General features: G+C 43.3%; 3 protein-coding genes across 6 annotated transcripts; 2 read left to right on the top strand and 1 right to left on the bottom strand.

Moving 5' to 3' along the window:
- Positions 1-156: 156 nt before the first annotated feature.
- rbm12ba (RNA binding motif protein 12Ba) lies at positions 157-3,724 on the top strand. 2 transcript variants are annotated; one of them, XM_075465443.1, is made up of 2 exons: positions 157-273; positions 1,157-3,724. In XM_075465443.1, exon 2 carries the CDS (start codon positions 1,182-1,184, stop codon positions 2,904-2,906), a length of 1,725 nt encoding a protein of 574 aa, XP_075321558.1. In that variant the 5' UTR covers positions 157-273; positions 1,157-1,181; the 3' UTR covers positions 2,907-3,724. The 2 variants fall into 2 exon arrangements, with proteins under 2 accessions (XP_075321558.1, XP_075321559.1); XM_075465444.1 differs by lacking the exon at positions 157-273 and adding an exon at positions 305-987.
- On the bottom strand, positions 3,393-12,646 carry LOC142380000 (uncharacterized). Of its 3 annotated transcripts, none has more exons than XM_075465446.1 (12): positions 12,559-12,646; positions 11,856-11,958; positions 8,669-8,696; positions 7,647-7,724; positions 7,414-7,553; positions 7,206-7,331; positions 6,969-7,014; positions 5,067-5,123; positions 4,522-4,955; positions 4,297-4,401; positions 4,007-4,112; positions 3,393-3,687 (listed from the first exon to the last, which is right to left on the bottom strand). In XM_075465446.1, exons 2-12 carry the CDS (start codon positions 11,925-11,927, stop codon positions 3,623-3,625), a joined length of 1,257 nt encoding a protein of 418 aa, XP_075321561.1. In that variant the 5' UTR covers positions 11,928-11,958; positions 12,559-12,646; the 3' UTR covers positions 3,393-3,622. The 3 variants fall into 3 exon arrangements, with proteins under 3 accessions (XP_075321561.1, XP_075321560.1, XP_075321562.1); XM_075465445.1 differs by having other exon boundaries at positions 11,856-11,941; XM_075465447.1 differs by having other exon boundaries at positions 4,016-4,112; positions 11,856-11,941.
- A 246-nt stretch (positions 12,647-12,892) lies between these two features.
- tex10 (testis expressed 10) lies at positions 12,893-23,384 on the top strand. The gene is made up of 16 exons (XM_075465442.1): positions 12,893-13,277; positions 13,522-13,719; positions 13,804-13,991; positions 15,272-15,598; positions 15,687-15,899; positions 16,003-16,255; positions 16,342-16,454; positions 16,997-17,244; positions 17,819-17,954; positions 18,345-18,514; positions 19,701-19,878; positions 20,691-20,907; positions 22,162-22,242; positions 22,378-22,559; positions 22,647-22,857; positions 22,970-23,384. The coding sequence occupies exons 2-16, from the start codon at positions 13,537-13,539 to the stop codon at positions 23,090-23,092; spliced, it is 2,823 nt and encodes a 940-aa protein (XP_075321557.1). The 5' UTR covers positions 12,893-13,277; positions 13,522-13,536; the 3' UTR covers positions 23,093-23,384.
- The last annotated feature ends 24 nt before the right edge of the window (positions 23,385-23,408 follow it).

Here is a 23,408-nt window from a genome sequence, read left to right as displayed (position 1 = left end):
TCAAACAGAGCATAAACCATTTCATAGATGAGTTAATACCTTTCCGTAAAGGGATATTTTAGAAAATATTTTTGTCATAAAACTGCTGTGTTGAGTCCCCTGTAATTTTAAACAAGAATGTATGAGTCACAGGGGAGTCCCCTAAGGGAGCTGTTGGCAGGAAATGCAAGTACAGCAGCTATGCAGATTAATCTTCCTTTCTGTCCCTCAGCAAAACACAAAAATGTATTGCTGAGTCCTCAAGAGAAGAACCACACAATCTAACAAAATCAGGTAAGTACGACTTTGAAATGTGAAGATGTGCCAAAACCAATTGGAAGGAATATATCTGATATATTTTAAGATATTCTTAGAAGCCTTACAAAGGCGATGAGTGGATTGCTGACTGCTGCTCAAGAAAAAAAGAACTTCAAACAAAAAGGCAAAATGGGACCGCTCTCTCTAGAGGAGACACGAGCGTATCCTGAAATATCTAAGATTGTGCACTTTCAGGGTCAATATTGTGAGTAGTCTTTGTTTTGTTTTTTACCTGTTTATTTTAGCTGACATTATAACATGTATCCCAACCTATATAATTTTTTCTTCTTCTGTTAACTCTGTTGTTTTTCTATGATGTAATGTATGATGTATGTCATCGGATTAGAATGTACTGCAACTTCGGAAGTGACCTACAGCAAATGCGTATAAAAAATGTACCCAAGATGTCGCAGTTTGGGGACTAAAGGCGGATGCTGTTTATCTAGCAGGAGTTGTCTTGTAGTTCCCACTCCAGTCCAGTAGATGGCAGTAATGTCTTTCACAAAATCTCAGGGCCATTGAACGTAAATGGAGGGAATAATTTGCATCGTAGAGGTGGGGAGGCGCCACAATTTTTTTTTTTATTCATTGCGACGACTAAGTTGAGGCAGGACGGGAGGGAAGACAACGCTGACAGAATCCGCCTTTTAACATTGTTTTTTTTTTTTTTTTTTTTAATAACCGACTGTGGTGAGCATGTTTGCGTGTTTCATTTGGGCAGAAAATATTTTTCTGTATTTTCCGCGTTCCAACTTTACCGCATGACCCACGTGTTTTCTCTGGCGTTATATGGCTTGTTATATTCCAACATGAAACTAATGTTGACCGCCTTTTTCACCAAAGCTCTCTAAATTTTCAGACTCTACCCTGCCCGAACAATAAAAATGACTATAATCCTGCGACTTCAAGGCCTGGATGTGAAGGCGGGCACTGAAGATATACGGACCTTCTTTGATTATCTGCACATACCTGACGGAGGAGTGTACATTGTAGGAGGACGTCTCAGAGAGGCCTTTATTGCATTCAGCAATGATAGAGATGCACAGCTTGCCATCCGGCAAAGTGGACTTCTACTTAAAGGGTCTATGGTGACCCTGCACATAAGCAGCATGGCGGAGCTGGAGCAAAAACTACAATCACTGTTGAAGAAGAAAACTTCTGCGCTCACTGTCGGGAAACCTCAGTCACTTTCAGCTGCAGAGCACACGTTGAATGCAAGGTCACATGTTGACAATATTGCAAACCTTTCATCTTCTGCCGCATGGCCAATTGATCCTGATACTGCCAATCTGCCACCTTCTAATGCACAGCATACTCATCCCGATTCTGAAAACGAGCCAGCTTCAAGTGCAAAACCTTTGGATTCCAGTACAGCCTTTTTTCTTGGACTTTGTACTGTCCTACAAGGTCTTAAGTCAACGCATACGGCAGTACCTGAAGTTGACTCTCCCATGGCTGACAGCCCAGCCGCTCTGTCTGAAGAGGTGAGCACACCAGAACAAACCCTGAACTCCAAGCCAGGCTATGTCAGGCTCTTCGGCCTGTCGGCATCAACTACCAAAAAAGACATCTGCCATTTTTTCAAAGGGTTGACCGTACAGGAAGCCATTGTAAATGTGCGGCTGGGACCTGGTCATGGCTGCCTTGCGAAGTTTGCAAAAGTGCAAGATGCATTCGATGCTCTTCGCTTCGACCGACGCTCATTGGGCTCCATCTGCGTCAAGGTACAAGAAGCAGATGAGAAAATGTGGACCGCTGCTCTGCAAGAATGTGAGCAAGCTTTTAATGTTGGGGCAGGACATAAACCTCAGCAACACTCTCTTAATCAAAGTGCTAATCTGAGAAATAAGTCCACTTCGGTGCTGCATCTCAAGAGGCCGGCTGCCACCCAGTTTCCATTTAAACCATCAAAAAGGCCTAAATCTGTTGCTGACCCAAAGACCCCATTATCGCAAACCATGGTGTACGTAGTCATGGTCAGCAATCTACCCAAAAGTATAACCAAGACTGAAATTAAAGAATTGTTTAGATGTCCAAACATTTCACACAAAAACATCCTTCATCTGCTTGACAAAGCGGGCAACACGACAGACACCTCTTTTGTGATTTTTAACAGCACCGAAGACTTCGACTACGCGATGAATCTCTCCGGCTGCCACGTGGGCTCTGGGGCCATTAAGGTTTCATCGATCACTAAAGCGGAGATGAAGCTAATGATGGCCAAAACCCACCCCAAGAATCAAAGATCCTGTCTGACAGATCCAAGATTACAGAGACGATCCGGGGCTTTATCTGAGATGGTAGAGGTGCCGCCAAGCGTGCACCAGGACCAAGCAGCTCAAATGTGCCTGTTTGTTAGAAACATGCCTGCATCTGTGAAGAAAAGTCAAATCAAGAGCCTGTTCTGCAAAGACAAACTGAAGATGGAGGATATCGTCGTATTGCATGACAGCGAGGGCAACGGCATCGGTGAGGCTGTACTTAGGTTTGAATCAGAAAAACTAGCGGCGCATGCTCAAAGGATTCATGGTAGAGACTTCCTGGGGACAAAAGTGCTTCTTACCCGCATAACCTTAAAGCAGATGGAGGACATCTTAGCAAAAGTTTGAGGAAGTTCAATGAAGCACAGATTGGACTGAAATGCTGTTTTCCTCTTTAAAGTTTGCCGTTTGGCAACGGTTCAGATTGCACTGAAAGCTACTCGTTGTGAATCGATTCATCTCCAATAAACGGAGGCTGTCTTTACCCTCTATGTTCATTCTAAGCCATCAAAAATAAATGTTTAAACACACGATCTACTTATTAACCCAAGAGATGTTTCCAGTGGAGCTCAGGGATTGTGTTCATTGCATTTTTGGAACGGGACCATCTTTGAAACTGATGAAGGCATGCATGCCGCAGACAACAGTGGAGCAGAACGGCCGATGCTATGTGTACAGACCTGTTCTGCACCGGCATTCTGGAAATCCCAGTTTGTCTCTTACAGAAGAGATAAAATCATCATGTACATTTTTCTCACTGGACCCTGAAGTAAAGGTTTTAGGAGAGATCATTTTATTGTAGTTACCTTCAGAATGATTTCACATTTAGGCAAATGTTTTTCCAGAATGTTTATTAGATATTGGGAGGGGGGGCAACTGTTATACACTCTCACGGCTGACAAACTGTTGAAAACGTATGGATGTCAACGTAACTTTACCCATATTCTAAGGACGTTTTTTAAAAAAAAAAAGGAAAAAAAGAACTGCAGATTTACAGCACAGGCTCCTCTACAGTCGTGAATGGTGTGCGTGTAGGACAGATGGATGAGAAGATTGAGGAGTCATCATTTGTAATAACTGGAAGAACCATCAGAGAACCTGGAAGGACCATCGGAGAACCTGGAAGGACCTGGGGAAAAAAAAAAGACACCAAGATGTACAGAAAGCAGGAAGAGTTGTTTCAGACACATTTTCACTGGGATTCTTTTCATGACCATCAAGTAAACAAGTGCCTCTTTTATTGAATTATACTGATGTATATTTGATCTACTCTTTTTACTCCACCTTTGTCCTTATTTTACTTGCGTTGTTCTTGTATGTTCTAAATTTGAGGCACTTTTGAGTAAGAGCAATGTTTTACTAATAAAGTTTGACGTTCAGTACGACTTGCATTAGTCCTGTATAAAATCTGAGTTTGTGTTTCACAAGATACTTTTTTTCTTTTTTACCTCTGGTACCTGAGAAACTACTTGAGAATCGGTCATCATTGCTTTGCAATTGGGACGGTGCAGAGAAGCTTGTGGAGCTCATTGGCAAGTTGTTGCCACTCGGTGCCTGAAAAGGAGAAGCGACAAAACTCACATTTCAAAATGCAACAAAACGATTGAGAACGTATGAAAATCTAATACTCGGGTCGTGGAAACAAACATTTATCTTTAATGATTGATCTTCTACAGCTAAAGAAAGATTTAACAACAGGACTACTTGTAATATGATTGGTTTAAAATGAGCTCCATACCTCCGACACGTTCCTCAGTCTGTACTCCATCAGCACATCTGTTAGTTTCTGCGTCACCTTGAGCACCAGCTGTGCGTCACTTTCACTCTCTATCCTAAAACTATCCTAAAAATACAGTTTTCACAAGGTTACTAAAACGTCAAAGCAAAACACATGTTGGCAAAATACCACTATATTTATTGATTTGATTTGATTTTTTTTAGGAGTAGCGGACACGGTAACTACCAGGTATGTAAGCAGGGTATTAGGGAGGCTGCTGTTGCTGTTGTCCGAAGCTGCTCCCATTAATCCTGGTCTGTCCATGTGCTTGTCCATTGGTCTGTCCATATAACTGTCCTCCATCTGGCTTCCTTGGTAATCATTAGGATACATGTTTTCTGGACCGTTATCCTGAAGCCCGCTCCTTTCATAGCCATCTCCTCCACCACAAGGACCAAAACCGTTCCCGCCCCCTGATGAGTGATGGCCCATATCATCAGCGTAAGCTCCCCGATCCATACCCGGGTCAGGAAAGTCGTCTCTTGAGTTGTATCCTCCAAAACCTGTTTCTCCATATTCTCCAAAACCCGTTTCTCCATATTCTCCAGCTTGATAGTCATCATGTGGACCACCATGAGAGGGATACTCTCCTTGAAACCTTGAGTCAGAAAACCTGGGACCTATAGGATACATGTTTGTATTTTTTGTGTATCAGTGTGTGTACTGTGATGCTAAAATGAAGACAAATACACCAATTGAGGGAGTGCACTTCAAATGCAAAGAAGGCTCACCGAAGGGAGGCCCCATTGGTCCCATTGGTGGAGGTCCAGGTTTTGGAACAGCGGAACCTGTGAATGACAACAGACAAGAATGATAAACATAAGCTACCAACAGGAACTCATTTATTACCGTGCAATGAGATGGGGATAGATGGATATTATTCATTCGAATTAGAAAAAAATGTTAGCCAATAAGGCAGGAGACGAAAGACGTGCAGCTTAAAGGTCACGACGATGCTGTAGATTTCTGGGATGTCTTGTGCGCCTGCCGGTGGAGCACCTTACTGTTCGATAAGATGGAGTGTCGAGAAGATTGAGATCCCACCGTGCACACACCGCAGATAAGAGGGGAGTTGAGAAAGTAGCAAAGCAACACATACGTTTTACTAAAGTGCTTTATAGAAACACCAGTATTAATGAATAAGACAAATCAAGAGAATTAAAAATGAGTTTCTTTGTGGAAATTATAAAGTATATGAAATCCGTCTCAGTCTAAAATGCTGACGCTGCATGAAAAGTTGTGTCAGGGCAGGTAGATGGTGGAAAGTCCCGAAGATAACCGGAAGGGTTTGGAACGTCTGGTCAAAACCAGAAAGCACTTTTGGGGAATTGAAAGTGCCGAATGAAGGAGGTTGTAGAGGGTCAAGCACGGACTCGGATACAAAGAAAAGAAGCATGAAATGAATGATTTTAATGAAAGGGATGTTCTTATTTTCATAATGACACAGTAACAATGCAACATGATCAAGGTATCGGTAAATTCATGAAAGCAATGATGCCGAGGATTTTTGGAATAATGTGAATGCTTTAAGAATCTTGAAATGATCGTGAAAACATATCGTCTACACTCAGTCAAATTCCTTGGTGCAAACCTACTTGGCAATAAACTTGATTCTGATTCTGATGTGATAAGCAGATCATGCTTTATTGAGCTGTTGGCTGGGTGACGAGGTCAAACCGGGTGAAAGGGAGTTGACCGATGTGAGAGGAGCTGATGAGAAATAACCAACAAAGTTGGGTTGGGAGGATTAATGGGACGACCTGTAGTCTCGACGATAAAAGGGAAGGACAGCGGAGAAACAGCGGTTCTCCGAGAAGGATTGACGCCAGAAGGACCCCTCCTCGACCCCAAGATTGAAGTCTGAAATAAATGGTAAAAAGCGCACAACTTCCTCCCATTCTGGAAGGGAAAGAAGTCTTCGTGTCAGTTGTGTTGATAAACCCTGCGGTACAAAGTTGAAAGTTTTCTGATGAGGTTTATAGATTTGCCAAACGTTAATGCTAAACTAGGATTTACAAGGAAGCCCTTTGTTCACAGATAAAAGCAGACACCGATACGCTTTAACATCTAGCTTCTGAGTGCAGTGGTTAATTGTTTAATCGGGACTACTCCGTCCTGTATCAAATGGCATTAGAGGAGGCGTTAAACCGTTTCCAGCATGGTACAGATGGGAACAACACCGGGGCGCACCAGCTCATTTTCACCGAGGACGCTGCAGTCGGAGCACAGCTCACTTTTTGAGGCTCTGACACAGACGACGACAATTGGTGGACAAAAGGAGGAGAGATTGATACAGTTTACCATTTGTAAGATGGCTCATTCTTTGTGTGGCGGTCCCATTGAAAATGATAAAATAGTCTAATCATCTCTGAGCATTATGATCATCAGAAAATGTCCACAGTCTGAAGGATATAGTGTATCCCTTCATGTTGTCCCCTGAGAGGAAGTGATCAGTTGCTGCCAATCACAATTATGGATCTGGAGCCACGTGTTTTTACTTTCAGTCCACAGACTCTACTGTGGACTGAAAGTAACACAGCTGCTGCCGTTATATTTAATTCATTTGAACACTGGAATACTGATTGTTGCTGTGGGCAACATGTTTACAGTGTAAGCATGGCAGAGAAACTTACGAAGTCCTTTGAAAGCATGGACATCAAAGGGCTCCTTCAGGATCACCTGAAAGCCACAAGGACAGAAAAATGTCAAACGATGACGTGCACGATAAGTAAACACGGGAGATTCTTGACTCAAGAGGAAGTCTGTTTATCCAAACAAAGTTTGGTCAACATTGCACTCTTTTTTTGACCAGAGGCATAAAAGCAATGCACTGTGCTTTTTTGCTGTAGTAATATAAATCTGTCAATCACCTTGATTTGTCCCCTCCCCTCCGTTTTCTCCACCTCAGCTGCAGCGGCTTTCACTGTCCTTTTGACAGAAGGGTCTTTTACGGCATCTTCCTCTTCACATGCAACCATGTCAGGGTGGGCCTTTTTCTGCATGAAAGGCAGATAACAGCATCAAGTACCACTGTAACACTGAGGCTTCAAGGCAGACCTACAAGCCAACAGCACTCACCATGTATCTGAAGCAGTGTTTCCAGCTTTTCACGTGATCAATCATATCATGCTGCAAGCGGGCCAGCGCACAGAGTTTGCACTGGTAGTGTGGTGGGACAGATTTACTGGGGCTGCGGTACTCCCACACATACTGAAGGCCTGCAAACATGTAGTCATCACAGATTATTCATTTCATATCTCAAGGGGAGGGAGGTGAAGTAGATTTGTGAGGGAAATGACGCCTCTGCTTACCAATGATACAATCTGTGATCCCTTTCAACACTTTGCCGAGAGAGGGTATGGTATGGATAGAAGTCCCTTTTGCGAACACTGGGAAAACACAAGAGCGGTCAGCACAAAGAGAAGACTTTTATAGTGTTCCAAGACGTAATTGAGGCCAAAGTACGGCAACCTTGGCCAACTAGTCACTCTGGTGTGAGTCTCTTAGGAAAAAAAAAAAAAAACTGCAATCGTAATCGCAGTGTCGGGGGAGAAAAAAAAAAAAAAAAAGCCTCTAGTGCTCTTGCACAACTTGCAGCATCTGATGACGAGTGAATTTTACACTCTCTATATTAACTGAACACCAATAGACACCCAAACTCCTAATGTGCTTTTGAAACCTGGGTGAAGAATGGGAATAGCAGCTCTCAGCTGAGCCCCATTTGATTTCAAACTGGACTGCGGGACAAAGCGCGGATGATGCGCCGCCCCTGACTGCGCCCAGTCGCAGAAGAATCACTTCTGTGTTGGACGAATGAAACAGTCCGTGCAAAATTTGGGAAAGGTTTGTAATTCGGAAAAACCCCCCCGACAATTCCAGCCAGTGTAACACTGGCATCTGATTTAAAAAAAATAATAATAATAATACTGCATTTAGCAGTATTTTAAAATCCAGCACAAAAACCATTAGGCAAGGCAGGTTTATTTGTAGAGCACAATTCGTACACAAGGCAATTTAAAGTGCCAATTTAATGAGGTCACTTAAAATGCTGCAACGTGGGAGAATGGGTTAAGTTGTCGGTAAAAGTGTTCAGAAAACGTTTAAGAACCAAGCTGCAAATTGCATTTTCTAAACAGGAGACTGAAAATTGGAAAATGTGTTGGAAAAGCTGATCTATAAAGACCAAAAACTTTGGATTGGCACCTCAAGAGGTTCCCATGATCTCAGAGGGATCACCGAGTGGTGAACATGTCACCACCCGTGACCTGAAGCAGAGAAGTCTCGAGCTTCAACTCACAGCACTGGAAGTGGCACCGTGTGTAAAAGGACTTACCTATATCAGCAGAGTGCGGCTGCTTTCTCTGTCAGCAAAGGGGATAAACCCACAAGAAGGAGAGAGACACATACAGGGATTAGTGACAGGATGACACTTAAGAGGACTGAACTCCTCGTTCATGTCCGCCACACCACACACGCCACAGAGCCATTAGTTTCCTCATTCTCCATGACCCCCGCGTCAAGCAGTGACAGTCAAAGAAATGAGTATCCATGGGCTCTAAACTGTGTCGTCGGGTAATGGGTCTAAATTCTCATAAAATGAGAACAACAGCACTGAGTTACTAGTTCAGCAGGGAAGAAAAAGTTGTTACACTGAGCGTGGTTCGACATGCAGACTCGTCTACTGTGGCAAGAGAAAAGAGCACCGAGGTCGAGACCCGGATTCTCTCCAACACTGATGCGTTTGGGGGCTTTGGCTCAAACTTTGAAGGACTAAATACAAAAAAAAATTCGAAAAAAGACGTGAAAACAACTTCACAGGTATGGTTAAAGTTGAGCTTTGAAGGGCACTATAACTCCCATCAATACAGCTTACTAGTCCAGTAATGTTGGTTCTTTTTTGCCCCCCCCCCAAAAAAAGGTTAATTTCTCATAATGCTTCACTTTTCACCTGTCAAAAACTGTCGATCAATTTTACTTGATCAAATTGTTTTCCTTAATATTCAGTTTAAGAAAGGATGGAATAAAGCATGTCAGCATGTTTAATTTGTTTTACAAAGGCCGGATGTTCAGACATGAGAAACAAATGTTAAGCGTAATATCTATGATTTTTAAAATAAAATTGCATTACAGAAAGAAAAATCTGGATCAACATCGGCCGAGTGCGACGGTTCCATGATTTTATTCTTCCATAATAATCGAAGGGGTGTTACAAACTGAGCAGCAGCCCATAAAAGAGCTGTCGGCATTAATTATAGCATAGTGACACTCTCTCCACCACGTGCACGTGCTGCACGATGCTGCAGCTGCAATGTGCCACAGAAAGAGCCGTTTAGCCCCCTGCACATTGCTGCTGACAGACAGGAATCTCCTGTGGAACAGGAATGGCAAAAATGCACCACAGACTGATGCGTTAAACAAAAAAAAATGTTAATGCTGTTGTCATAAATTGGAAAAAGTATTGAAAGTATAAACAGTAACTTCTGCGCTTATACTCTGGGATTTAAGATTTCAGCCTCTAGGAAAATGAACTGGTTTTGGTAAATATTCCCACCACTGTTTGACAAGAGTGATGCCAGTTTGAGCCATGAGCCACAGAAAATATGGAAGCAGCTCCTGCTCAACTCATTTTTGTATTGATCTTGAGGATGGATTTTTGCTAATGTGGCAGTGACGCGTTTTCAGAGCATCTGTCAATAAACGGAACAGGTTTCCCAATTAAAGGCAAGTTTATTTGTAGAGCACAATTCGTACACGAGGCAATTCAAAGTGCTTTACAGCTACATTAAATCACAAGAAGGCAAATAAAATCATTCCAAAAAACATAAAAAAAGTGAAGAGTGCAGATAAAATACTTTCAGGTGTCATATGCACAGCTAAATAGAACTGTTTTCAGCCTGGATTTAAACATTGTCAGAGTTGAGGCCTGTCTCACATCTTCTGGAAAACTGTTCCAGATTTTAGGAGCATAAAACTGAAGCGCAGCCTCACCTTGTTTAGGCCTGACTCTGGGCACCAGCAGGAGACCCCTGGATGGATCAGTCTTTCTAAGTCTGGTTTAGACACTATTCCTTTGATTCTGGCAATGTTTTTTTAGATGGTAAAAAGTTGCTGATGTTATTGATTTAATGTGGCTGTTAAAAGTTCAGGTCTGAGTCCAACATTACTCCGAGTTTTCTAACTTGATTATTAGGTTTTAGAGAGAGGGTCTCAAGGTGACTGATAACACTTTCTCTTTGTTTCTGTGGGCCACAGACAATGATTTCAGTTTTGTCTGAGTTTAGCTGGAGAAAACAGTTTTGCATCCACACACTGATCTGTTCGATGCAGCGACACAATGTATCTATTCTACAGGCCCGTGTTCTCCTGCTGTCAGTGACACGTAGATCTGAGTGTTAAAGAGACGGTAGACACAGGAAGTCACAAGAAAATAACAAGAATGTAGCCCATAAAAGTAAAATATCTAGAAGAGAATTTTAAATTCCCTCATGTGCATTTTGTGCTTATAGATAGGCTGAAACTGAAATTTCCCAGGTGTGCATTTTAGTTTCTCTTTTTCTGAGCTAGAAATGCAGTACATTAAACAAACTTTACTGAAAAAAAAGGTGCTCCAAGTGAACCGACTTTACTAAGTCTACTCTGAAGAACTGAATTTACATGTAGAGCTCCCCCCACAGGTGACAAAAAGCCCTGTTGAGAAAGAAACAGTTATGGTCTGACGTGTTTGCTGGAAAAAAGACTCGTCCAAGTTATTAAACTCATCTGTAGTGCTAGTTCAGCAAATTCTTTACTAAACATAAGAGCTGCAACTGACATCACACTAAAGTGAGAGGAGGCAAAATCAGAGCCGATCATCAAAGCAACATAAAGGTTGTTGCACACATTGCTGCGTCTAAGCAGTGATGTGAACACTTCGGAGGAAAAGAAAAGAAAGAGAGAACTAATTAAACTACCACTGACTACGTTTCCAACTGAACGAAACTTTTCAAATTCACCTAAATAATCTTTAACACCTCTATTTTGAGTATGAAAACTCTCGGAACTAATAACCGAGGCCTGCCATTATGTACAGGTTCAAAGAAAACACTGCGTCCGTACGCTTTCCACTTCAGTCGATTGAAGTTTCAGTTCTGATGCCTTCCTGAAGATCAATGCAAAAACAAAAGGAAAAAAAAAGGAATTGCCCCATCATAAAAAGCCATACAAACTGACTTTTTAAAAAAAAAACAGGTGCAAGAAAAAAAACATTTTAAATCGCTACAGTGATGACAGACCTCCGATGTGAGGCTCAGACTCATGAAATGAGGTCAAAGCCAGCCTGAATGCACAGAGGCAAGCGCCCGCTAAGGGCTGCTGCCACCTGGCTCATCAGACATCTCAAAGGCCACTTAAAAGCTTCATTTATGAGGAAGTTGGGTTTTCTCCTCGAAAATCCTGCTTTGTACATGTACGGTAAAAAAAAAAAAAAAGATAAATAAAGAATGGTTTTGTTAATTTTCAACACAACCACAAGGTTGTCCTACCTTTGGTTTCTTCTTTTGATATTGAGAACCATTTCTTGGTGGAGGCTGGTATCCTGACATCTGTCCCTCCATCTCTTCAGCTTCCCCTGTGAGATAAAAGAGACTAAAGTGACAAAAGTTCACCGTAAGCCAACAGAGCCCCATTAAACATGCAAGTAAGCTCTAATAATTACCATTAGATATCCTCTGGAATAAACAGTTATTTGGCTTTACTACTTTGTTTTTTTTGTTAAAACCGTGATCCTTTTAACTTGCACTAAATAACACAGCTACTATTGTCGTTTTCCTCAATAAACAGTTGTTTTAAATCTTAGAGGGTCGTTCGCAGATGATGCGACGACATCAGACGATATGTGTCGCTTGTTACTGATGTAGCCAGTAGGATGCTACCATTTTTATTTTGATACAGCGGTAACAGAGGTGCAGGAAAACGTTAATTCCCCAAACACACGAATGTGGACATACCTCCGGAAAAACGGAGGGTGTTTAGACCATCTCGGATGTTTCGTTTCTGTTTTTAATTTCTTGAAAAGTTATCTGTGTACGTTTTCATGACCACGGCACAAACTGGGGCAGGCCCAGCTAAACCTTATTTTACAACATCATTTGACATTACTTGTGAATAATATTTCACCAAGTTCAAAACCTATACACCATAGGTATTTCCATTACTTAAACAATGAGATAATATTATCACTCATACCTGAGAACTGAATTTAAACCGCAAGTTCCTCACAGGAGACGAATGTTGGTGTTGATGCTAATACAGACTGAACCAAGTAGCCAAAAGCCTCCCCTGGGAGAAGATAGTAGTACAATGATTTCGCCGTTTAAAAAACAAACTAACTAATATTAAATCTGCAGCTGTTATATCTTCACAATTTGTATTAATGCCGAATATATTCACCGAATGACAAAAAATTAATTGTCACATTCAATTTTACATCTTAAGATATTGAGGAATATTTGGGTCTATTGTTTTAAGGCATCCATGCGGACAGCTATGAGATGCATTTATTTTAAGTACCAGGACTTACCGTACCGCAATCCAAGAGCAGCATTGAACATACATCTACATTTCTTAAAATATCTGGCTTTATTTTTTGTCATATTTGTATTGCAAATTCTTCAATAAAATATTATCAGTGAGCTAAAAGGAAAAAAACTTTCACGACGCCACAGTGATATTTCTTTTTAAAGATAAGCTCCGCGGCCCTTGAGCTCAAACACCGAACGAACAGACTTTGTAAATGTACACACAGATTCAAAGGACCCAAGGCACAACCAAGACGAGATTGAATAGATAGGATTTTTTGAGAATTTACTGTCATTAGCTAGTTGTATAATTTTGGCTCAAGAAACCGTGTGGATGTTTGATGTTGTGTAAACTTCTGACGGTTGGATCCAGGCCTTTTTGCGGTGGTAAGTTAAAGAAACATAGCTGCCATGCTTCGCGGTGCACCCATGATGTGATAATCAAGTTAACCACATGTTAGCTTTTTTAGCCAATTTGAACGTAAATATGCAGCAGCCCTTATGAGCTTCCTGATATCTAACGTGACAGTTCTAAGCAACATGTGAGGATTGTGAGTAGCGTTGTAATGTTTTTATAATCAATGCATTGATTCAGTTCTCTTATCTTCATGTCTGGGGATTCGGATATCAGTCTTTTTAGGCAAAGATGAAGGCGAAAAAAAAGAAGAGGCAAGATGATTTCCAGAAGGTTAAGCTGAAGGTGGGAAAGAAGAAACCCAAAGCTGATAATGCAACCAACACCAGCTTCCGCACAAGGGGGATCCATCTGCCCGAACAGCTGAAGAGAGACACCAGTGGCCCCACAACTCACAAACATCTGGGTATCAATGTAGGTTCAGCAAACTCAATGACGGACTTTAGATGTATTGTTTCAATGCCACATTTGCGTCAGCATCTTTTATTCCATCCACAGGATATCCTGTCTCAGCTGCACCACTACAATGCCAATGTGAAACACGGTGCCTTGGTGAGCTTGAGAGAGCTGCTGTCCATCAGTCCCTCTCTGTTGGAGCAGCATCTTTCACGCTTGCTCTCTGAAGTGGCAGCTGTTCTCACAGACAAGGATGGCAATGTTCGCGTGGCAGCTACACGTGTCCTCAGGTTAGAGAAGAAACACAGACACTAAAATGCTGAACAGTTAAAGGGATAGTTCGGGATATTTGACATGAATCTGTATGGCATCACCATAACCAGTGTCGTGCATTCAAACTGACTTACCCCCGACAGTGTCCTGTGAGCCGAGTTCTTGTCCAGTGTTGGTCAAGGCGAAAGTAGTCCGGCTTGTTTGCTGGGGTCAAGAAATTAGCGCGTTTTTCTTCCCAAAACAGTACGTGTGCTAAAGAGTGATTTATTTCATCACAAAAACCGAAGCCGGCAAAAGTCACTCCTCGTTATCACTTGGGCCCTATACTGTCTCATTGTGTATCAGTGCGCACGTCATTCTGACCGCGAGCTGTGCGCACGAGTCGATTCACTTTGTTTACTGCTCGGGAAGATGTCTGACAACGAGAGCGACGAGGAACATATTGACTTCCGTTCAGAGCCAAGGGGGTATCTTTATGAACCCGTTTATACTGAGGAGGAAGTTCGCCAAATGGACTTAGATCGGGCAGAAAGAGAGAGGGTGGACAGAGAAGTGATGGAAACAGAAGCTGGAGCCACTGCTGGAGCTGCGATACCCAGGGTGGCCGACGAATCCTGGTGCACTTGTTTGAAGTGCGAAGTAATGCAGACAGAGGTGGAATGTTACTGCTGCCACGAGTGGGATTTAGTTATGCCCCAGATACAAAACCTTTCCATAGATGAGGATGTCGGCGGGACAGCTGCTGCCTGCATCATAAATAACGGTGACTTCCCTGCACTCCTGAATGCAGGCGTCTGAGAACTTTTTTCCATGTTCCCAAGATCAACTGGAAGAGGCGTCCCAGACCAGCTGGACCCGATGGCCAGTTGTCTGCAGAGTAAGTGTTGAGCACTGCCAAAGAACAGAAAGACTCGTGCGCACAGCTCGCGGTCAGAATGACGTGCGCACTGATACACAATGAGAGACAGTATAGGGCCCAAGTGATAACGAGGAGTGACTTTTGCCGGCTTCGGTTTTTGTGATGAAATAAATCACTCTTTAGCACACGTACTGTTTTGGGAAGAAAAACGCGCTAATTTCTTGACCCCAGCAAACAAGCCGGACTACTTTCGCCTTGACCAACACTGGACAAAAACTCGGCTCCCAGGACACTGTCGGGGGTAAGTCAGTTTGAATGCACGACACTGGTTATGGTGATGCCATACAGATTCATGTCAAATATCCCGAACTATCCCTTTAATAAATCGATTTCTGTGGTTCCCATCTCGAGTCACGCATGACCTAAAACTCCTTGCAGGTTCATCGCACAGTCTGTGCCTGCAGAACGAGTGGCTCCGTTTTTCCCCCTCCTCAGCGCCCACTTGTCTTGTGCCATGACGCACATCGAGTCAGCCATCCAGGAAGACGCCATGAATGTCTTGGATGTGTTCCTGGAGCACTACCCATCTCTGCTAGCTGCACGGCCGGCAGTACTCCTCACTAACTTCCTAGAGATGATCTCTCACAGACAGACCTCTGGAGGAGCCAAAAAGGCTCAGGATCTCAAGGGGCGGATGTGGGCGCTGTCGGTCAACCTTGACAGGGCTGTGACTAGCCAGCAGTGGCGGCTCTCTGTTCTTCTCAGGTATGGAGACAACGTGCTCGCAGACTATGAGGAATCTTGGACTGTGCTTGTGGGTGATAGCGTTGTTGTTTGTTCCACTGTGTTTCAGGCTTGGGCGCTTTCTGCAGGCAGTCGTCGAGGAAAGACCAGCGGAGGAGGGTGATGTGTCTGTCCGAGCTGAAGGAGTGTTTGACTCGAGTGGAGAAGGCCGCGTAACACCTCTGTATTTAAACTGGGAGGAGCTCGTGTACAGCAAGGTTGGAGTAAAAGTGTATGAAAATTCTGGAGCCAGGCCATCTCCCCACTCCACTTTTAGACTCAGGTATGATATTGCAGACTTTTGTGCCCATCAATGGGCTGCACTTGAATCAGTTGGATTTAACTACACGTTTTGCATTTGATACTTTCATCCTTTCACCGCATAGACCTGAGGTGGGCCCAGAAGCTACAGCAAGGGAGGGTCTGAATTCGGTTGAGACTCTGCGGAGCTTTGCAGCTACGCTTGTGCCTCTGCTGCTGGAAGTGTGGGTGGAGGCAAGCGCCAATGACTGCAACTGGAAAAGCACAGATGGCGCTAACCTGCTCTCCCCAGACACCATGTCAGTAATGTTCCAGGTCTTGACAATTCTGCAGCTGCTGAGAAAACTGGCCCCACAGCGGGAGAACCAGGACGCACTGGTGAGATGAAGCATGTACAAATTTCTCCTTTTTTTTTTTCCTGTCTTTTTGATTTGAAATTTAAAGACTTTGTTATCTTTGTTCAGGATGCATGGTTTCGTAAAGAATATCTTGGAGATTTTAAGCAGCACTTCATGAAAAACTTTCCCTATGGTTCCCGGGACACACCCAGACATAAAAAGAAAGTTGATCATAAAAGGTAAGAATATTAGTGCTCTTCCCTCACTGAGTGTCTTCTGTTTTTTTTTTTTGTTTTTTTTATGTCATATTTCTGCTACTGGTTTCTTGCAGTTTTCTTTTGGCCTTTTGCAGTTCATGTTTCTTTACTGATTGCATTTTTCACAAGTTTAACTTCCTGAACTATTTCCCGGCTTCTCTTACCTGCATGTTTTCAGCATCACTGACAGGTGCTTTTAAGCCGCTGCACAAAAACAATATATATATGACTTATAAGAGCAGCCACATCACAAAAGCCATATTTGTTGGCCCAGCTCACAGTGTCACACACAGCTTCTTTCTGTGGTCACTGAACGTAACACAGCACCTTAAACTAGAATAACTCGGGTTTTCTTTTCTGTTTTAGACATGTACAATAACCATTGTAAATTAGTGTAACGAAAAGTGTGTGCATGCCAAATGATAACGAATCTGAAATCATCCTCGCACATGCAAGGATCACGGGGATCACGCCCTCTGCATATGAAGTTTAAATCAGCCGAGTTTGCTCTGTCCTCTTCTCAGGAATAAACAAAATGCAGCCGCCCCCGTTCAGACTGTGGAGCCTCTCGCCTTGAATATCACACTTTGCCAGGTCATGGTGTCCCTCAGCCAGAAGCAGGGCCTCGATCGAGAGGTGGATGGAGAGTGGCTGACACCACTGAGGGCTTTTATCCGAGACACTCTGGGGGGCGGAGTGAAACTGAGCTACAGACAGCTGCACATGCTGCTGGGCACCGTGTGGAAGATGGTGCTCACGCAGAGGAGCAGAAGTAAGCATGCGCATGAATCATCACAGAGGCATGAATTTAATACGATTAGACGAGTTCATTGTTGTTAATGTGCCAATGTGGGCCATGTGTCCCAAAACCAATTCAACTATGATGCATGTTTTCCATTCCATTTAGACCTTAACATGCAGGCCTGAGCTGATAAAAGTGGAGTAATATGTTTTATTTCCCAGCTCACATTTTAAGGTTCCACGAAACAGCCAAAGCAGTGCTTTTTTGTATATTTTCAGATTTCAGAAGGCTGCATGCCCCCCCCCAAAAATAAGCCCACTCTGCTGTTATTGGTCGGCTCTAGTGGCCTGACCACTTTTCAATATCAGCTCTGTTAAAAATAAGAATTTAAGATAAGAAATTAGTATAAGACCCCAACTGTACGATTATTCAAATGTTTGTGACAGGAAATTTGAAAAAAAAACAAAACCTTTTTATGTTATTGTTTGGCCACTTAGTGATGTATAGGTGATGGTTGGTATAAGAAAGGTTATATGCAACATTTAAACACTGAATTAGTTTTTAGCGTGCGGTTGAACCTCTGTTTGTGGATGTGTTTCGGCAGCAGTGACCGAGGAGCTTTTTGGAGCGGTGTACATCTATTATAAGCAGAGGAACCTTTCGCTACAGACACGATCTCTGCTGCTCTCCTTCTACAGCAAACTCTACCTGCAGGAGCAAGGACACACACACATCGCCAGGTAGGGGGGGATTGCTGTAGGATCTTTAAACTGAACATTTACAGCCCTTGTTTACAGCCATGGTGGAGTAGCTGTTTTGAGAATTAAAGGAAGAAAAAGACTACTGTCGTAGTAGTAATAGCAATTTTTTTTTTGTTTAATAATTGAATTGTGAGCACAGATCAGTGAGTGAGTGAGGGCTTGATGGGGATGTTTTATACAGTCGACATGAAAATGATCATTTATTTATGGCTGTTTCAAACCACAGAGCAAAGTCAAAATAATAGTGTGCACAGGAAAGAACGGTTTGTTTGTGTTTTGAATATTGTAAAAAAAATGTTGTAATAATATTCAGCCTTTATTTGTTTGCTCTCTGTCTTTTTTCCATATCGCCTCCCCTTCTGTCCGAAGGAGCAAGGTGCTATATCGTTGGTTGGCATCTCTTCCTCTGCAGTTGGCCCAGTTGGGCCACCGTAACCCTACACTCTCTGCACAGCTCATAACTTCCATCCATGCTGCAGCTTCTCGAGGCAACAAGGACCTGCTCAACAGTCTGCAAACGCATGCCAGCAGGCTCTACGGTGAGCACACTCTTCTAGAGGGAAAGATGAATGATCCCAGAAGTAGGGGTAGCTCTTTGGAAACCTTTTGACATAATGCATAGATTTTAAAACAAGATTTAGTTACGTATTTATTACACTTAACAGCATAATTGTCACCAACTCTCAGAGAAGGGGAGTCTGCCTTTACCCTTGCTTCCTTAAGCCTACAAGTGTCTGAGCCACATCTTACTAAGATGTGACCCATCTCCCTCTTTTCAGCTGCTGGCTAATTCCTAAAGTGGCAGCTCTTATTAGGGATTTTATCTAAGGTGGAAATCTGGAACTTTGTACCCAAACAATTCCCGATTAGATCAGACTAGATGTTTACTCCCAAAACTAAATTGATACATGTATACATGAGAAAGTACGTTTTCGTGTACATTAAATTGTATGCAACATTGCATACATGTCCCCTAGGAGGCAGTATAACTCCACGTTTCCCTCTCCAGACAACTTGCACAACTGAGCTCCATCCAGTGTTAGAAGCCCGTCCATTTGCACAGCTCAGAGGATGGTCAGACAGTGGGGCTGGTGTGTAACAGAGGGCCAGGAGGAGGGGTGCTCTGATAGAAACTGCCGCAGAGCCAGCAATTCACCATCACAAGACTCCTTTTGTCTGAGAGCCTCTGACATCAGCATGTGCGTCAGAGACAGACGGAACACCACACACACCACACACACACACACACACACACACACGCACTCACATTATCTGCACCCTTACTGTAGCAGTTATGATTTTCTGTCTGTCTCTTTCTGCTGATACAAACATAGTTGGGTTATTCATGTATCGCCCTCATTTTCTTCATGTCATGTCCCTACAGCCGGGATCTCAAACTCTGGTCCTCGAGGCCCGCTGGCCCGCTGGCCTGCAGGTTTTAGATGTTTCCCTGCCTCAACACACCTGAGTCAGAATAAATGGATCTCTTCAAAAGATTGTTTAATTCTGCACATAGCAGGTAATGAGGCGACGATCTGAATCGGTTGCGTTGAAGCAGGGAAACGTCTAAAAGCTACAGGACAGCGGGCCTCGAGGACCAGAGTTTGAGATCCCTGCTGTAGGGACATGACATGAAGAAAATGTCATGAGATCCCTGCCCTACAGGATGCAGTAGACTGCATTTACAATATGGATCTGTGCTTGTGTTTCTGTGTGTGCGTGCAGATCCCCAGGTTGGAGTTGTGGTGCTGTTGCCAGCAGAGTCCCAGCAGCGAATGGTGCAGCTGCTCTACTTCCTACCCAAAATGTCCCAGACTCTTCTGGCCCAATTGAGCGGCTGCTGCACTGCTGGACGAATCTCTGCCGGCCTCGCTGGATCTCTGATCCGTATCATACATTTTAGGTGAGCCTGAAACCCTTACAAAAAACAACAAAACAAACAAAAAAAACCCAAAAAAAACACTTTTAGACAAATGTTTCACAGCAGCAGGTAGAGGCATCCTGGTTGGAATCAAACTGTTATCGAGCATCAGTGCTTGGCAGAAAACGCTCTTGCAGAGCACCATGAGATGGCAGCATTGCGCTTTCACTCAGGGGTCACTGATGTTTCATCTGAGTTCTCGACTGCCTGTTGATTGATGCTGCCTTATTTGATATTCAGCTTACTGATGACGATAAAAGTAGGTTTTTGTCCCCCGCTTACCTTTCCCTGTAATGGTGTGTCTGACCCTATTCCTGTGTCAGTGGGCCAGTGTTATACAAATTTTGAGCGGGGGGGGGGGGGTACAGAGTTCATATGGGATGGGATGTGTGCGTAATGGACTTGATACAAAGAGCTCTTTGGGAGTTTGGAATGCAGCATCGTCATGGAGTATTGAGAGGACTGTCTGCATGTGCCTCCTGGGCTTCACAAAAAACACACTGTTATTCACACACATTTCCTGCTGCTACAGATCTAAACCCCCCCCCCCTCAGGGCAAGGATACATTTTTATAACTGTACTTACGTGCGTTTCTATTCTAACATTATGCCCTTACAAAAGTACCACAGTACCACAAATAATCCTAAGAGTTGTGACACTAAAGATTGGGGAATTTTGGAAAAGTTGCGTAACTTAGAAGCTGTGCCAACATTTTCTATTCATAAAGATGTGGTTGTCCAGCGCAGTTATTATGTTGTTTCTTGTGTAACGCGTTTGCTGATTGTGCTCTTCAGGTCCTCTCTTGGTGGCTGGTCTTTTGGGAGCCAGGAAGCGGCCCTGCAGGATGCGGACTACATCAGCTTCCTGTTCTCCACCCTCATAGGCTTCTCGTCTGAAAATCTCGCCACCCTGCAGGAGGATGAGAGCGCCCTGCCTTCCACCCCGCTTTCCCCCCTCTGCCTCTACCCCACTTCACTGGAGCAGTTCACTCACCACTGGGATGTCGTTGAGGTGCACACTCCCTTTTACTATCACCCCAAAAGCAAAAGTCATATAGAAATCGAAGCAACTCAGAAGTCGAATGGATGAAATCTTGTAGGTGGCGGAAGAGAAGACGTTGTTTTGAAAATTGCAAAAGTTTTGATATTCTGGACACATCTGTGGTGTTTCAGTCCCCCCCCCGGTCTCTCTTTGTCCCTCATATAGAGCTCAGAGGGTAGAAACTTTATCACGGCACTCCTGCTGAGAGGGGAACCTTTATCGCGTTGCGCAGGTTGGAGATGCGTGGTTATCGGGCATAGTGGATATGCACAAATGCTAATGAGAGCCAATGGCATGATGGGAGAGTGACATTTCTGTGCAGAAATTACCGTTAACATAACTAAGCCCTGGGGCAAGTGTGTGTGAGCTAGTGGGGGGCTTATAATCACTAATTCAGCCCCTCAATTAAGGCCTCAGATCCTGCTTCTCTCATCTCCCTGTCTGAGTCAATCACAGGCAAGTGACGAGAAGGAAGAGGGAGGGGGCACGTTGTGATGAGGGGGGCGGGGGCATTCAGGAATGGACCGTGTCAGATCTGGTTTGGCTAACGAGACGGGATTGTTTTTAATGACGGAGAGAATGCCAACAGGTGCACCGTTCAGACATACAGGCTCACACACCTCAATTTGATAAAAAGTAATGAGAAATTTGATTAGGATTTCAAGTTAATGAGGAAAAGCTGAGCCTTATTTTTCACTCTTAAAGATTCAGTGGCTTTTTAGGCCTGAACAAGGTCTTGTCTTCATTTAGGCACGATCGAAATGATTAATCCAGACAGGAAGGCTGACCAGTAAATGCAAGTTTAAGTTTTTCCCCGACAGAAGTTTTCCCTTATTTGAGTTTTTAATTTTCTCCTTAACATCATCACTATCATTACATTATATTAGTTATTGCGTGGACTTGCATATTAGGACTAAAAAGGCTTAGGAAATCGTAACGGCAAAGTTTTGTTCAATGTATTTGTTACTCCAGAAATGATGGATAATTGGTCTTAGAAAGTTCAATTCGGTGTTGAAGCCTTATTTATGCTTTTTTTGACAATGCATGCTTACATTGTAGGCTTCATAGTAGATCTGATCTAATCTTCCATATTTCATAAAGTGTCTGTTTCAGAAACACTGGCTGCTTTGATAAAACTAAAACTTTCCGACAATTATATTGTCGGCAGTCCATAAGTTAGGAAATGATTTGGAAGTGGTAATAATATTACTGTCTGATTTATAGGAAGTGTGCCACCGTCTGGAAACTGTGGGTTCAAAGTCTCAGTGCTTTGATATTCTACAAAATGGCGTTTGCAAATACCTGGTAAGAACCGTTTTTTTATTCATCGGTAAAAATCCTGCTGTAGAGGTTTCAGTTGTATTTCAGCTACAGTTGTAGTTAAACTCTTCTCTCTCCTCACTGCGTTGATGGAATTGTGTGCTCATGTGTTTATCTCAGACCAAGTTGGAGGTGGTTCCTGACAGCATGGCAGCCGGGCTGCTGAGAGCTGTATCCAGATTGCTGGATCTGTCCATCCTGCCAGTTGAGCCTGTGGTGCGCTTCTTGTCTCAGTGTCTCCTCAGCCTGCTGGCGCTGCTCCTCACCTTGCAGGAGGCCCCAGCTGAAACCAACCACAAAAGGTGTGTTTTGGATTGATAGTAGGAGTTTGACGTTTGCCACTGTGTGGGGACAAAAGACTTTTAAACACCCCGGTGTCATGTTTGCAGGGAAGCAATTTGGGGCGCTTGTGTGACAGCGCTGAGCAGCGTTCCTCGCCTGCTGCGGATCGTTCTGCAGTCGATGTGCGTTGTAGATCTAAATGAAGAGGAGATGCCACAGCTCGGACAGATCCTCTTAATGCTCCTGCAGCACACGCCGCTCCATAACCAGCTACTTGCCAATGCTGTTCTGCTGCAAGAGATCATACAGCAACTCACGGTAAACAAAAAGCACACACTCATTTTAGGGCTTCAGCGGAATTTGGATGAAGAGCTAAACATTATTTTGGGTGGTTTGTCAGCTGATTAGCCTGTGCACGTCTTTGTTTCAGAGGTATTCCCGGGGCGCGACCAGGGAGCAGTGGCTGACGGACTTGCTCTACTGTTACAGTGTGACTGTGGCTCATGGCTCCTCTGCACACCGTGGAAGTCTGGGCCGTCGAGACATGTACTAACCGGCGCACCAGATAGACAAGTATCTGGTGTGTTGCTCAGTTCATCCTTCACACACCCTTCAATTACTGTGACTAAAGACGGAGCTTGGCAGCAACAAGTACATAAGAACAACCTTTTTAAAAAATTTTTGGTTATTAGTTACCATAAATACTCCCTGTTATTGTTTAAGGAACATCACTTTTATTGTTGTTGACTTAGTGTTTACTGGGGTACAAAGTGACTTTGCATTAAAAAAAAAATAGAAAAAGGAAAAAAAAACAAAAAACAGAATAAACATCTAATTTAAAAAAAAAATAATCAAAGTGTACTCCTTTT

Source organism: Odontesthes bonariensis, chromosome 5 (genome assembly GCF_027942865.1).
Source record: "Odontesthes bonariensis isolate fOdoBon6 chromosome 5, fOdoBon6.hap1, whole genome shotgun sequence".
Taxonomy (NCBI): domain Eukaryota; kingdom Metazoa; phylum Chordata; class Actinopteri; order Atheriniformes; family Atherinopsidae; genus Odontesthes; species Odontesthes bonariensis.
The sequence above is the reverse complement of the archived record's forward strand: the minus strand, read 5'-3'. Positions and strand labels throughout refer to the sequence as shown.

Coding starts and splice junctions, on each gene's coding strand:
- LOC142380000 (XM_075465446.1), bottom strand. CDS start 11,927: ATGGAGGGACAGATGTCAGGATACCAGCCTCCACCAAGAAATGGTTCT. Junction 8,697..11,855: donor ATCAAAAGAAGAAACCAAAG/GTAGGACAACCT, acceptor CTTTGCTGACAG/AGAAAGCAGCCGCACTCTGC. Junction 7,015..7,205: donor AGGGGAGGGGACAAATCAAG/GTGATTGACAGA, acceptor TGTGGCTTTCAG/GTGATCCTGAAGGAGCCCTT.
- tex10 (XM_075465442.1), top strand. CDS start 13,537: ATGAAGGCGAAAAAAAAGAAGAGGCAAGATGATTTCCAGAAGGTTAAG. Junction 17,245..17,818: donor GCTCACGCAGAGGAGCAGAA/GTAAGCATGCGC, acceptor GTGTTTCGGCAG/CAGTGACCGAGGAGCTTTTT. Junction 22,243..22,377: donor ATGGCGTTTGCAAATACCTG/GTAAGAACCGTT, acceptor TGTTTATCTCAG/ACCAAGTTGGAGGTGGTTCC.
- rbm12ba (XM_075465443.1), top strand. CDS start 1,182: ATGACTATAATCCTGCGACTTCAAGGCCTGGATGTGAAGGCGGGCACT.